The sequence below is a fragment of the Lissotriton vulgaris genome, chromosome 2_1, assembly GCF_964263255.1.
Source record: "Lissotriton vulgaris chromosome 2_1, aLisVul1.2, whole genome shotgun sequence".
Lineage (NCBI taxonomy): Eukaryota > Metazoa > Chordata > Amphibia > Caudata > Salamandridae > Lissotriton > Lissotriton vulgaris.
Window position 1 is genome coordinate 58575609 of NC_141687.1, and position 15473 is coordinate 58591081.

The 15473-nt window shown below is 47.4% G+C and overlaps 1 protein-coding gene across 4 annotated transcripts in view; it reads right to left on the reverse strand.

Annotated features, from left to right (window-relative positions):
* Positions 1 to 8710: 8710 nt before the first annotated feature.
* BCS1L (BCS1 ubiquinol-cytochrome c reductase complex chaperone) overlaps positions 8711 to 15473 on the reverse strand; it is a 164784-nt gene continuing 158021 nt past the window's right edge. For all 4 annotated transcript variants that reach the window (XM_086954451.1, XM_086954448.1, XM_086954449.1 and 1 more), the window contains 3 exons: positions 12092 to 12261; positions 11685 to 11802; positions 8711 to 10209 (listed from right to left, as the gene is read on the reverse strand). In XM_086954451.1, the coding sequence (XP_086810577.1) occupies positions 9957 to 10209; positions 11685 to 11802; positions 12092 to 12261 (541 nt within the window). In that variant the 3' untranslated portion in view covers positions 8711 to 9956. The remainder of the gene's footprint in view (positions 10210 to 11684; positions 11803 to 12091; positions 12262 to 15473) is intronic.

Genomic DNA, 15473 nt, shown 5'->3' on the forward strand with positions numbered 1-15473 from the left:
GGTGGGATATGTTTCTGGAGGCCACACTTACGGCAGCAATGCAGGGGGTCTCTATCACTTTGGCTCAAGCTCAGAGCCCCACTTCGAGACATTCACCCCACTCAGATCTCACCCGAACTGGTCGCAGTGGACCTGCGCTTTACAACCGCCCCTACCAGTTGTTCTGAATGTGTGCTCCTGCGACCTGCATACACGTGAGATGCCCCCGTGGAGCCGAACCGTGTTCAATAAGGCGTTCTCAATGTCTCTGTGACGCGCGAATGTTAGCGACCACCGTGTGTTTCTCACTCCTCAATCACCGCTGGTATTTAGTTCCAGCTCAGTGGATGCATGTTCATGTCGGCGGGCATGTCGCACCAATTCGCGCCTTTTTTGCTTGCAATTCCCCAGCCGTCTTGCCCTCGCTGATCGGACATCATATCACACGCGCTTGTGGAAAAAACAGCTTAAATACCTCCTAGTGCTGAGCTTGTCAGGGTGTATACAGCAGCAGCAATCCCTCCTTTTACTCGCCCAGCGCTGCTGCTGATCGGGGATGATCGCAGTTATTTTCGGGCTCCGGCTAGCTGGGCGCCGCCATCTTGTCCACATATACACCAAAGCGCTGGAGTGTTTTATCGGTCGGGGCTCGTAACTCGACTTGCATAAGCGTGATCGCTGAAGATATACCACAGTGATTGCGCCGCTCTACACTCGGCAGTGCCGATAGAGTATTCAAGTCGCTCACTTACAGGACGATGCAGCTTTTCATGGGATAGTCGCTGCTTCCACCGCCATCTTTGCCGCCGCGTAGTCCTGTTACTGACCCATGTCGATTTGTGGCTCTTGTAGTGCTTCTAGGCTCCTCATCTTTTATCCGATTGTTCCTGGATGCTTCACAGCCCACTGGATATATTTTGACGGTAGATCGGCGGGTTTTAGGCAGCCGCAGACTGCGATGTTGGCGGCCATCCGACGGAGCTGCGGATCACACAGCCATTCCGCTGTGCGCCCCTTAGCGCCTCCTCCCACCCACTGCCTGCTCTTAAAAAATGATGTAACAAACATTCATTAAGGGGAAGGAGTCCCTTGCGGACCCCTTCCCATTTACGAATGGGTTACCACCTACTTGAAGTAGGTTGTAAAATGCAAATGTTTTGCGACTGCATTTTGGTCACAAACATTCCTACATACTGATGCGATTCGGTATTAGGAAGGGATGCCCTTAGTACACCGCTTCCTAATAGTGAAGCACAAACCCATTTGGCGATTCAGTAACAGGTTACTGAATCACAAAATGGGTTTGATACATGTAAAGTGCCTTTTTAGCGTTCGTAACGGGCTGATTCGCAGAAACAACCTGTTTGCGAACGCTAAATAGCTTGATACACGTAGCCCATAGTTCCCTTGCACACTGGCTGATAATATGTTGAAGAAAAAAATCTCAACAACCAACAAAGAAAAAGGGGAGTGGAGCTCCTGATCTGCATTCATAGGAACAGAAAGAAACTGATGTCAGCGTGAAGGGGTTGCGCTTATATGTGGCTGGATTACTCACTTCAGGACAAATCAAAATGAAGCTGCATGCCACCGCCCACTGGAGTGTGGGAGCACTGCTGTGTAAAAGTTTTCAAATCCATCAGAAAAGCATGTGGCAATAAACAACACAGTGTATCAGTATCCTGCAAGCAAATGGGCAGTGTCTCAAAGTGTATCGGAGCTTGGTAAAGTGATAAGCGGCGGAAACCAAAACGTCAAGACTAACTCATGTTTAGGTTAGGTGGTGTCAGCCCCTCAAAATGTGGTAATGTTTCTACTCACAGACTACTCACTCGGAGACCAACCTTAATACAAAAGGGTGAACACAATAGTCTGACCCGTAACGGTTGCAAGCCCAAAGACTCACAGGGCTGACTCTAGACTGCACACAATCTGGCTAGCCAATGAGCTAGCCGAGAGCTGAACCTTCACCAAAGCAGCAGAGTCAAAGAAGAAAACAATTTGTAGAAAGGAAGTGTGCTTACCAGGTAGGGTCACCACTCAGCTTGCCAACTGTAAGGAAAGGTTTGGAATTTAGATGAGTAGGATTTACTATTCCCACTCTAGCATGTGCAACAGCAAAGAAAACACAGGGCCGTGGAGAAGTCAGAATTACTATTCCCACTACACCTAAGCAAGTGTTGGGGAAGCAACAGCACGGAAAGCATTGGACTTTGGAGGGATCCGATTTCATATTCTCACTTCAATCTAAGGAGAAGTAGGGAAAGAGTTGGACTTTGGGGGTGAGGGCAGTTCTCCTATCCCTATATCAATCTAATAAAAGTAGGGCAATCACTAGATTCTAGTGGAGTTGTGGGGTGTGCAGGGGGATGGGTTCAGATTTACTGATCCCTCACCAACCTAAATAACAGTAAAGAAAGTGAATGAGAATATAGAACCAATGGCGGACTCCAATTGCCACTTTCCTCAACGTGATCCCCTGGTAATGAGTTACTTATATGGTGGAAATTGGTGTGCACACTCAGCTCCTACATCTGCCGTTTTGGGATGCCGTCTGCCAGGCACAAGTACAGAACTTTGGAAAAGATGGAGCGGTGCACTCCCCAGTCAATGTCTCGTAAATAAAGAAGCTTAATCAGTATCTTCGTTGCAAAAAATATATCAATCTTTATTTTCAACAATCCATAGGATTTGTAAAAACATCAGCCAATGCGTTTCGTTCAAAGAATGAAACTTCGCCAGGCCAAACGTAGTTGAAGAATTAAATGATGAGCAATAAGTAGGAAGAAAGGGGGTTCAATGGGCCCAATCTGATCCGAACACTCTTCTGATGGAGTAATCCTGCAAAGTAACTAACTAACTTGCTCTTCCGTGAGCCGAGACGCAGTTAGTGGCTTTGTAGGATTACTCCATTGGCCCTTATCAAGGAGGCCTACACACCGTCTTGCAGCCATCTGACGGAGTACCATTGATATTATTTCAGCAGAGGGTCCGGACCGGATTGGGCCGGTTGAACCCCCTTTCTTCCTACTTATTGCTAGTCATTTAATTCTTCAACTACAGATCGCCAAATTCTTTTGGGTTGGGTCTGGGTGTCTGATTTCTCCATGGTTCTGCGTTAGCATGGATGGAGTCAATCGTAACTTTTGCTGTGGAACAAGAGAGAGATCTAGTAGTGTGGTGAACCACGGTTGGGGTTCCCATGTGGGAGCTACCAGGATTAATTTGAGACACTGTTGTCTGTGCTTGCGCACTACTAATGGAATCAGTGGGAGAGGAGGAAAAGCGTACGCAAATCTGCCTGACCAGTTCATCCATATCGCATTGCCTTATGACAGTGGGTGCGGAAACCTGGCGGCGAAGGTTGGGCATTTCGCATTATCGTAGGCGGCAAACAGATCTATGTGTGGATGACCCCACTTTTGGAAGAATGTAGTTCCCATTCGTAAATCAGTTGTGACTGCCGACTTAACAGATCCGCTATCTGATTGTGAACTCCCGGGAGGTGTTCTGCTAACAGATGCATGTTTTGAGAATGGCCCATCTCCAAATGTTCTGTGCGAGCTGGGACATTTGCAGAGAGTGTCCCCCCCCTGTTTTTGTATATAGTACATAGCTGTCATATTGTTCGTCCGGATTAGGACAGCTTTGTTTTGTACTTAAAGTTGAAAAGTCTTGAATGCTAAGAATATTGCTAGCAGCTCTAGATGGTTGATATGGAACAGTTTTTGTTGATTGTTCCATTGACCCTGAGTTGTATGATGTAAGAGATGGGCTCCCCATCCTGTGAGGGATGCGTCTGTTGTGAGCACGACTTGTGGAACAGGCTCAAAACGGCCGCCCCTTTGTCAAGTTGTTGGTGTTCCACCACTGCAGAGAGCAATGTGTGGAACTATGAAGATGCAAGATGCCATCATGCCTATTAGTCTCATGAACAGTTTGGCTTGCAGAGGCTGTTAGTGTTGAAAAGTGGGGACTAAGGCTTGAATGCTCTGTATCCTGGCTGGACTGGGATACTCTAGAGCTGTGGAAGTGTTTATTGTAGCCCCTAGATACTGATGTTCATGCGAAGGCTGCAGGTGCGACTTGGTGTCGTTTATTGTAAACCCTAAGTCGTGCAACGTTTGAATTGTCTAATGTGTGTGTTGGACACACTGATTGAATGACTTGGCTTTTATGAGCCAATCGTCTAGATAAGGGAAGACATGTATTTTTTGTCTCCTGAGATGTGCTGCTACTACTGCTAGGCACTTTGTGAATACTCGCAGTGCTGTTGTCACTTTGAATGGAAGGACTTTGAACTGATAGTGTTGTCCTTCCAGTACAAATATTAGATACTTTCTGTGAGCATGATGTATAGGGATGTGGAAGTAGGCGTCCTTTAGATCTAGTGTTGTCAGGAAATCGCCTTGTTGCAGCAGTGAAAGCACTTGTTGTAGAGTGATCATATGAAAATGATCTGATTGTATGTAATGGTTGAGGGGCCGAGGTCGAGAATTGGCCTTAGTGTCCCGTCCTTTTTGGGAATTAGAAAGTAAAGGGAGTTCCCTGTTCTTCTAAAGGAACTAGTTGAATAGCACCTTTTTGTAGAAGTGACAGAACTTACTTGTGGAAGCAGAGTCAGATGGTCTGTAGACATTGGACGCTGCCTGGGAGGTATGTGTGGAGGGGTTGCTGTAAGTTCTAGGCAGTAGCCATGTTGGATAATCTGTCTTACCCACCTGTCTCTTGTAATGCAGTTCCAGACAGGCAGGAACTGTGTTAATCTTTTCCCTACAGGAGTGGAATGCTGTGGGGGAGCAGAGGGAAGTCACTGTTTTGTGGTGGAAGAGGACCGATTGTTGTTGTTGCCACAACCTCTTCCCTTATTATTATTGCCTCTGTATCCTCCTTTAAAATATCCCTTATTAGAGGATGTTTGTGATTTGAAAGATGTTGTAGTGTCTGCCCCAGTTTGTTTGGAGCCTCCTCTGTAGGAGCGACGAAAGGAGCCTCTAACTAGTGTAGACTGTAAAGCCTCATAGACTTGGCGGTGTCGGTATCTTTTTTCATCATTTCAAGTGTAGTGTCTACTTCTGGGCCAAATAATTGGTTCTGATTAAATGGTTGGTTTAAAATGGTTGTTTGCACTTCTTGTTTAAACCCTGAGATGCGTAACCACGCATGTCTCCTAAGTATGACACTGGTATTTACAACTCTAGATGCTGTGTCTGCGACATCTAGTTCGCATTTTATTGAGGCATTGGATATTAGCTTGCCTTCCTGTATAAGGTCATGTGCTTGATCTTTGTACAGATGTGGCAGGTGCTGAAAAAGTTTGTCTAATTGATCATAATGAGCCCTATTGTAACGAGAGGAGGGCTTGTGTGATTGCTATACGGCAAATGTTTGTGGCTTGTGCGGCTATTCTTTTACCTGACGCATCAATAACCTTTGATTCTTTGTCAGGTGGGGGTTGTTTCACCAGACGTTTGAGAATTTGCCCTCTTTCTGGCATTGGACACCACTAATGAGTCTAGTGGTAGGTGCCCTTTAATGCAGACTGGGTCTGAGGGTGCCGGTCTATATTTTTTCTCAATCCTAGGGTTTAATATTCTAGTGCGTACAGGGTCTTTAAATACCTCTGGAGCATGTTTGATGACCCCTTTAATCATAGGAAGAATTTGAGCAGACCGCTGAGACTGCTCAAAAGTGTCTAGGAGAAAATCCTCCTCAATGGCATCGGAGTGCATAGAGACTCCATGGTAAACAGCAGCTCTGTTTAACAAATGAACAAAACCAATGGTATCTTCTGAAGGGGAAGGTTTTGATGGGTATGCGTGCGGTTCAGGAATGTCAGGCGCATTTTGTGGGTTTGTGAAGTCCCATATAGGCCCTTCTTTTGTGTTTGAAAAGTCCTATACACCCTCATCTACAGGGTATAAAGTAGGTTGTTCAATATCCTCCTCTCCACCCAAATTGTATTCATATTCATTCTGCTAAGGGGAATTTGATGATAATGGAGAATGTACAGGAGAGATTTGAGGTGATATGTGAGGAGGAACAGGAGAAGAAGGAAGAGTAGGTATAGGAGAGGAAGGGTGCATAGGGGATGTTGCAGAGTCCTTTTTTCTTGGCAGGAACCACAGGTGTAGGTGGTGCATCTGCTGGTCTCTTCTTGTGAGGTCTAGCACCTACATTACCTGTCTTTGGGTCTATGTAGATCTTCTTTTGTCGAGGATCTGGTCGAAAAAGTTCCTCCTCCTCTACAACCTTCTTGGGCTTCGTTTTTTTCGGTGCCAGCTGAGGTTGTCGTGTGTCCTTAGCCTTGGGAGTTGTTATAACGTCCTGTAGCGTAGGTTTTGGTGCCGAAGGTGTCGTTTTCAGCTCCGTAGGCATGTTCGAGGATTTGGGCACCTCGGAATCAGGCTTTGTGTTCTTCGGCACTGAAGGTGTTGAAGTGGACGGCTTCGGAGCCGGTGCTTCTTTTGGTCACGGTACCGGTACAGGTTTAGGTAACGGTACCATTTTAGGCTTCGGTGCTGAAGGGTCTTTTGGCTTCGGCGCCGAGTTATCTTTATTTTTTGGTGCCAGTGGGAGAGGCTTGCTCGGTGTCGAGGCACTAGAAGGCTTTGTTGGTTTCTTCGGAGGCGGGCTCAACAGCGGGGCTTTCGAAGCAGGTATTCGGTCTCGACTGGGCGCTTTGGGCGGAGTGCTGGCCTTTGCCTTCGGTTTGGGCAGAATGTGTGGTGCAGGGGCAGTTGTACTCACGCGAGACCCGATGGAATGGAGTCAACCGAGTCGTCCTCCTCTGATACGATCTGGAGATCAGGTGAGTCTTCTTCGGGAACGAGCGGAACCTCATCGTCGAAGATATCTTCAGGTGCCGGAGCTGATCTTCGTGTCGACGGGCCCTCCGATCCCGGATGTTTTTCTTCGATCGGAAGGATGCACAAGCTGTGCGGGTCGACTCGTCGTGTTCCGGCGATAGACAGAGGTTAAAGACTTCGTGGTGATCGCTATGTGGGAACTTTGCTTGACATAAAGGGCATTTTTTGAACGGAGTTCTTTCCATGTGGTGTAGGCCGCCCGGAATGGAACTGATGGCGTCGAAAGTATTGTAGTCGATGTCGAAGGTAGTTGTTTGAAGTTTGAGGAAGTTCTATGCTTCGAAGTTGCTGAAATGTTCTTTTCTAGCCAGAGCGGAGAAACTTTCATCCGAACCCAGAGGCGGAAAAAAACAATCTAAGGATGGAGCCGATGCCCATGCGCAGTATTGTCAAAAGGAGGAGTCACCGGTCTCGTGACTACAAAGACTTCTTCCAAGAAGACAACAACCTGCAATCATACGAGCCCAACACCAGGTGGCGATCTAATGCAAAGTGTACAATCTGCAGCTCATATGCCTCGAACAAAAGGTCTCCTGGCAGATATAAAAAAAGACTGTGCCCACTTATTGGCTGTACGCAAAAACTGTGAAACCAGAAATCTGGGCTTTCCCCATTGAACAAATTGTGGGCTCCTAGGTTTGTGTGTTGTACGAAAACTTCGTGTTTTGTTTAATACACTAAACAGACCCTCCAGCATTTTGTGGCCATCGCGCTATTCGTCTGATTTCGGAATTTTTGTGTGAATTGCGAAATGCTGGAGGGTCTGTATACAAATTATATTAAAGAAAATAAGCATGTGTGCCCCATAATGTTCTGGTAGGTCAGGCCGCCGGTTTTTAACATATGCTCATTGGTACCCTCATATGTACTAATGAACTAGTAGAACAAGTCACTTACCTTGAGTAACGATAAATCTGTAAGAAACATTAATAGTGATAAGATTCCTTACCTTGGAATTACCCCCAGGGGTCATACTGGATCCGGAAAGTTTTCGTCAGCAGTACCCCTGTGCGATGGTAGGTGGCGTTGTGCGGCTCCGCCTCTGTCGCTGGCGTCGTGGTCGGCGAGATGATGTCGTGGGCACTACTTAGATGCCGTCCACGCGCGCTGACGTCAGTTCTGTACACGACTTTCTGTGCCAGGATCGCAGAGCCATGCAAGAAACTGACCACTTGTGCATTGAAACTTGGGCCCTGAAAGGGATGACCTTAACCCTAGAAATCAGTTCACAGAACAGGGAGGATGGGTGGGGCGGTAAGGAATCTATCACTACTAATCCTTCTTACAGATAGCGTTACCAAAGGTAAGTAACTTGTTCATCTGAAAGAAACACATAGTGATAGATTCCTTACCTTAGAATAGATGCTCCCGCAACACCAACCCCGGAGCTGGGTCTGCAAAGCAAGATCACACCAGAAAGTCCTGGCAAACAGAACGGCCAAAGAAACCTTCTCTCCGGACTTGACTGTCCAGGCAGTAATGCTTAATAAACGTGTGCAGCGAGGCCCACGTGGCTGCCTGACAAATGTCTTGCAGGGGACACCACGTCCCAATGAAGTATTCACTCAGTCTCGCACCTTCGGGAGAATACCAGTTAGCGACTTTTATTTAGGTTACCCACCTTTACTTATAAACAGAAGAATTGATGAAGCAATATTTTTTAAGGTCTTTCTAAAATTTACTAATGTATCATACAGAAAATTCAAAAGATGGCACAGTTTCAATGGTTTTCTGTTATATTACCTTGATTATATGTAGAAGGTCACTTGAAGATTGACAGACGGGTTATTACCTATGGACACTGTGCAATCAAAAGTGAAAACAGACTACAATGCACTGAAGGAAGAAACGCAATATCACTGTTTTCTTAAACCAAACATTTTTATTGGTTCCCATTGGCAACAAAACATAACCTCATTATGAGGCAACAGTAACCAATGGAGTACAAGCAGATGCATCATGTGGTCGGGTTTTGCAGAACTGCTTACCGTCTTTGTGTTGCCATCAACCCAGGCTCAGTTCAGATAACAGCAGTCATGAACGGTTGTCCAGTGGGGGAGAGTAAAGGACTCCAAAGCGGTCTACTAACTGCAATTTGCTTAGTTGATAAGTTTCATGAGGCCCTTGTCATCACCCCTGCACATAAGCTCTCAAACTGGTGCACGGTGAAAGCGAGCCAGAAAGTGCACAACTTCTTTGCCATCCACTGGTAGATGCAAGACTAGGGGTGACCCTTCCTGCCTGTATCTTTCGTGTGGTTGGATGATAAAACAATTTTATAAATATACGAACTAAAAGTTTGATAAAACTGTGCTTGCAGAAGTTGCAGCTGTGTTTCCAGGAACCACTGGCAGCTCAACCAAAAGCCTCAAAGTTGTTGCTAAAAGTAAACTCAGAAACTCTCAGAGCCAGAGCCAGACTGCAACAGCCTCAGGTCAGGTGTTTAGACTGCATCAAACCTATGACTGCTTGGAAAAAGCAAAAAGATTGAATAACACGTGTTGAATTGTGACATAAGGACGAGTTAGAGGATGACAACATAGGCGCAGCACCTGAGATGCCCTGCTGCCTAATGACACAAGGAAGTACTGAACTTGAAACAAGCCGAGGCATCAGTTAGTGATGAATGGTCCCTGGAGATTTCTGCTAACAGGTATAAAGCACCAAATTATGAAAAACGCCTAGTGTGGATTGTTTGCCAATATTGACACATTAAATCACAGTCTGATAAAGTGATTCAACTTCATAGGGTGTCATACGCTTACCAGAAGCACTACCATTTCTCTCATCCAAAAGCAACGCCATAAACACATCCCAGAGCAGATAAGGCTTTCAAATGATAGATTTGTTTTCCTAGCACCGGCTGTGCATGAAAATATGAGGCAGATGCTTAACAAAGTAACTATGTTCTTTCTGGTACTAGTTGGTGCTTTTTACTTCCCCCCAGAGTCTGACTTTCCACTTTAATACAGGCACAATCAACAACAACCTTTGACTGACACTGGCCCTATCAGGCAGCAGGAGCCAGTGTGGACTGAGCTGCTCTTGCAGGAACTGGAGCCCCTCACAACCACACGTATGAGCACTCTGGCCACTACCTCTCGGTCATCAAGTCGCCAAGGCATGGATTTCTTCGATAGCCCCCAGGGGATCCAACTTGTGCATCATAAAATGCCCCTGGACTTGGGCAGCGCTGATGTGGTCAGAGGCCTCCAGAGCTGCTTTAGCAAACCTCTCGGCTTCAGCTGCAGGCTGCTCGGGGTAGAAGCGGAGGTACATCTGTGTGAGCTGCCAATGGGTGCAGTGGCCAACATACTGTTTAACATCCACTCTTCCGGGGCGCACCAGGGCAGGATCCAACCTGACATTAAAAAAACAGAAGAGAAGATACAGTCGTGTCATCAGATTTTGTTATATAGTATACTTTTGTGACCGTCATAGGTTTTCCTGCTTTTGCTATGCAGTTACATACAAAGTAAAACTCTTGTCTGTAAATTAAATTACCAGAACATTGTTGCACAAATAATTACAAATATTTAATTCTTACCCCCAACTAGTTCCTCTTCAATGCGTTTAAACTTGCAAAGGAGAGCTGCTGCATCTTAGCTCAGTGTTCAGGGAACCTGTAAGCCTGGGAGTTCCAGATCTTCGCAGGAGGGCCAATACTTAATTGTCTGATGTGGAATCAGGTCTCAGGTAAAAGTGGTTTATATATGCCAAATCACAGCCTCTGTGCTTCCATGCATAAACATATTGATGAAGGGATGCCAAACATGCATAGAGAAACCCTCTAGTCGACACACATGCAGTTATTGTTTAGTGTAACCTTGCATGTACACCCTGAGGGAGAGGGTCCCTTTCCTCTGCAACACTCCATAACAATGTACTGACCTGGTGCCCAATGTCTTCCTGTATGCAGACTCCTGAATTTAAGTGAGATAAGACTTTCCTTATTTAACCCTGGACAGCACAAATTTCAGTAGCAGACGCTCTGCAACCTGCGGCATTAATCTGGGCCAATCACATTCTAAGAGAGAAAGGCACTTTCCATGAACTGCATTTCAATGCCAGAGCCTAAGATAGAAGCTTAGTATCTCTTCTATGAGAGACTTTTCAAATAGGAAGCCTATCACATATAGACAATGACAAAGGCCATGCCAGCAGTACAGAGTCAATGACAGGGATGCCTCATCCACTTACAAACCTTGCAAATCCTTCTAAGAGCTCGCTTATCTTAAAAATAAAACTCCAGCATTAGCTTTAGGACCACTCCAATCACGCCCATTTGTCTATTCACAAATACTCTTTCTCCCTTTTAGACTCAAAGATTTCCAACATTTCCAGGCTGGTTGAAGACACAGTTAGAGTCTGGACACATCAGTTTAAGCTGAGAAGCTCCAAAACTGACCCCTCTTGGGTCTGAATTCATCAACATTGCTCAACCAATGGAGGCCAGAGCCCTGAGAAGAACCAAGAAACCTTAAGCTTTTATACTTCTAAGCCTTATTACATCTAGAGTGTCGTGCTGAGTGCAAAACCAGCCCTGAACAGTGTTTGGGCCCAGTTTAACACTGTACATCATTGGCTGTGAGCAAACTATGCTCGGTCGAGGGTCTTTGAACCCCGGGTTTGACCAGAGGAAACTGCACATTCACAGAGTCTGATAAAAGCTGGCTGCAATACAGTTCTCAGAATTATGCCACAATGAAAATTGCCATCCCACCTACAATTCCAAAGCGCCTTCTTGGAATCTTATGTTATTACATCGACCCCAGCTTCACTGATGGCACCACACTGCTGCACTGGGGCTACATCCTTTCAATGGTACACACTCACCTGTCAATGTAATTGGTGGTCATGAACACGATTCTGGCTTCAGTGGAGGCCACGCCATCCAGAGCGTTCAGTAAGCCGCTGAAGGTCAGTCGCCCCATTCCCTGGTAAGCAGTAGGGTCTGTAGGAAGAAGCGCCATAAGACGCAAGTGTTTGTGAGATCATAATGTGGAGTAGGGACAATACTATACCTGAATAAAGACCCAATGAAAAGAAGGGATACCATAATTAACAGATGAAAGAGGAAGTTTCAGGTGGGTCCATTTTAAACAATAGGACATCACAAATGTAGCTGTAAAAGGGGCAGCGTTAACGGTAAAGAACAGACTAGCTAGGCGTGCTATAGTATCTAGGCACCTCCATGTGAGAGGCCAGCTCGGGCTGGCCAAGGTCCTGACTCCGTTACTCACTCTGTGTGCCCAGGTCGCGGCTCACGAATGCTGCATCCACGTCCTCCAGAAGGATGATGCTCTGCTGGGGTGCCACGCTCAGCAGGTGGTTCAGGCGATCATCAGACAGGCCGCTGTCACTCAGGCTCATCAAACAGATGCTGTACTCTAGTTCCCCAGCAAGGGCCGTGCTGAACAAAAGACACAAGGAGTCAACAAAAGACACAAGGAGTCAACAAAAGACACAAGGAGTCAACAAAATACACACGGAGTCAAAGAGAACCGCAATGGAAAGGAATTACATTACTTTAGGCACAACTATAGTGCTACACTAAAACCTCTGAGGCTTGCTACAAAAGACAATTGACACTAGACAATGCACACAAAATACTATTGGTTGGGTCCTACTAGCCATGAGCATCATCACAAAGCCCATCACTATGCCAATAAGATAGACCAATTAGCCTTGTGTCTGCAATGAACACAGGAGTTTGCCCAGGTAACTGGGAAATGCATCCATTTGGTCAGCACAAATGCATGCCGTGTACACCTGTACAAACATGGAACTCACTATTCCCGGCCTTCACAGCCACCAACAGCCGCAGGTCCTTTCCGAGGAGACGGGAACAAGTCACACAAGTATACCTTGGGTGTCATTCTGAAGCCCCCCTTTAAAAATGCAGAATGGGGAGAAGGGAAAGGGTGTGGTGCATAAAAATAACACCCTTAAGCACATACCTCTAACCTTGGACCATCTTATGCCCGAAAGCTGCTATGCCCAGACTGGCTGCTAGCGACCTTAGGAGAAAAATCTCTCTGCTGGCCCTTCTATAAAGTCTGTCCAGGATACTGAAATTGTCATCACAATTAAAGACAGTGGGAGTACATATGAAGTACACATATTAAAAATGTACCCGATATGCTGCAACTTTTACCCAGGACATAAAGGTACATGTTTGGGGTCGTCTGTGCAAGACTTTGCCAGACACCCTACATTGGGCTGCCAGTCAATCTTCATTCCCAGCAGCATCACACATGTACAATGGTCTTCCCGTTGATGATGAAGATGATAGTCGCATACATGTGAAGCAATTTGTTGTCCCAGATTGTGATGTGGCACTGAGAATCAGCTAATGGGGCAGATTAGCAGGAAAAAATATAGATTTTCAGGGATTTTCTAAAAAGAAAGATAGTTGGAGAGACGACAGAGAGGTGGAGACAGACGGTTTCAGCATTTACTGACAAAAAAGACACCAGCTCGATGCCCTAAGAATTATGGAAGGATGAATCAAAGAATTCTGAAAGGAGAGAAGGAAATAGCTTGGAATATGGAGGCTAAGTATGCACTGAAAGTAAAGAGGTTCACATCTACCAAAGCCTTGATGAATCCGGCAAAGCGATGTGAAGACAATCTGTCTAGCGATGATTGGTAACAGAGAACCACTGCCGAAAGCCAAGAAGGAGTCGAATGACAGCATTTTGAAGGACCTGAAGCTGGTAAATTACAGAGTGGGAGAGCCGAAGAGAGGGAATTCCAGTAGACCAGTTCTGAAAGAGTGGCTGCCAGGACAACAGTTTACATGTATTCGGAGGGAGAGAACGAAGAACTTTCTTAAGCAATGGAACCAAACAATTGCTAGTTTAAGGGGAATTGGTGAGCTGAGAGTGGACATGTTCCTCACAGTTTCTGTATTACATGGCAGAAGACAAATTGAGTGATAGTAAGAGCTGTGCGCTAAACAGAAAAACTCTTTAGTCAAGGGACAATTAAGGCTAGCTTCCAATTGGAATGCGCTGGGGCTACTGTGATAAAAGCACAATTGTGCTCAGTGGTGGCAGAGAAGGTTGGATGCTGGCCAGAGACAAGATATGCAGATGCCAGGGACCTCAAGTGGGATCCAAGTTTAGTGCTACAGTTCTGTTGGGCAAAACTAGGAACGGATCTGGGTAAGTGATCTTCCTGAAGAGGGGAAGGTGGCTTGGGTCTAAGTTAAAAGAAGAGCAGATGCATTAAATGTTATTAGAGAGGGGGCGTGGCTTAGGAGCTGAACATGGTGGACGGATCTCCGTTGAGCTCCACAGTCTGCTCCCTTCCAGGACCAGAATCCTACACGATCCTTGACCCTAGCTGCTGTTCCGGGGGATCCCTCGCCGTGGAGCACACAGCAACCCTGTTGGAGGGATTTGTTGGCGGCGGAGGGCCGGATAGCCTTTCCATGCGCCCGACTGGCGGCGGCCACGCATGAGACGGTGAGCGGCAGAGGCTGCGCAGCAGGTGCCGATCGCCGTCATTATCGAGGGGACGGCTGCGGCGGCTGTGATCCTCTCTAGAGAGGCCCTGGGTGCGCAAGGACAGGGGCCCCATCCCTGGGGGCAGCTGAGAGCACAGTCGGAGCAGGCGTCACGATAGTGGTGCCCCTCCCCCACTCCTTGCACGTTGGGCCTGAGAAGACGGAGCTCTGGGACTGGCGGGCCCACATGAGGCCTGGAGCCCTCTGAATTCTACATGAGCCTGGCCATCCCGAATTTCGCCAGGGACTGCCTACTCGCCTACCTGGAGCTGAGGAGTCCGCCATTGGAGGTGAGCTCTGGCGAGTGTGCGCTGGGTGACCTGGCTCTGGGACAGTAGCCATCTCAACCGGTCACTGTGCAGTTACCTGTGAGGACCGCCCTGCTGCAGAGGATTGGCGTCGCTTGGGGCCCTGGGTCTTGCTAGCGTGTGGCCTGACCCATCACCAGTGCCTACTGTATGGCGCTCCACCGATGCCTCCCGCGCCAGCTTCCCTGAAGAGAGAGATGCGGCAGGAGGACTGGCGCCTTCCCATCAGGCGGCGTGGGTTGGCGGCCAGACCGTGTTGTCCATGGTCGGCCTTCTTCCGAGTGGGGGCTGCTCTAAAAAGCCCGGGGCGGACCCCTCCCAACACAGCGGAGACATCTGAGGGCCGGACACATACATCCACCAGGGCCCAGGTGTGTGTGACTATTGGAGACGCCGGTACAGTGCCCCTGTCCAGTTCTGGGGTGGGCGACACGCCTTTCTCCTGCTGATTTCCTTTCCATCCCTGACTGAGTTGGGGGCAGACTTGGTGTGGACCCTCCAGCCGCAATGGGCAAAGATAAACACGTTGCGGCGGTTCTCAAACAGCACACCATTACACCACTACCACCCGTGCTGGGAAGGAGGCTACGGAGGGCCTATCTTCGGACACGGACATGGCGACGCTGCTGGAGGCCAATAATCAGTCACAAACTGCCCTTGAGGCCCAGATCGGGCCGCTGGCTCAGAGGTGTCTTTCCTCTGCCAGGATCTCCGGAAGGCGGTAGACCGAAGTACCAAAGCGGAGACTAGGGTTTCCACTGTGGAGGACACTATATCCACCCTCCAGAAGAAGGTGGATAAGCT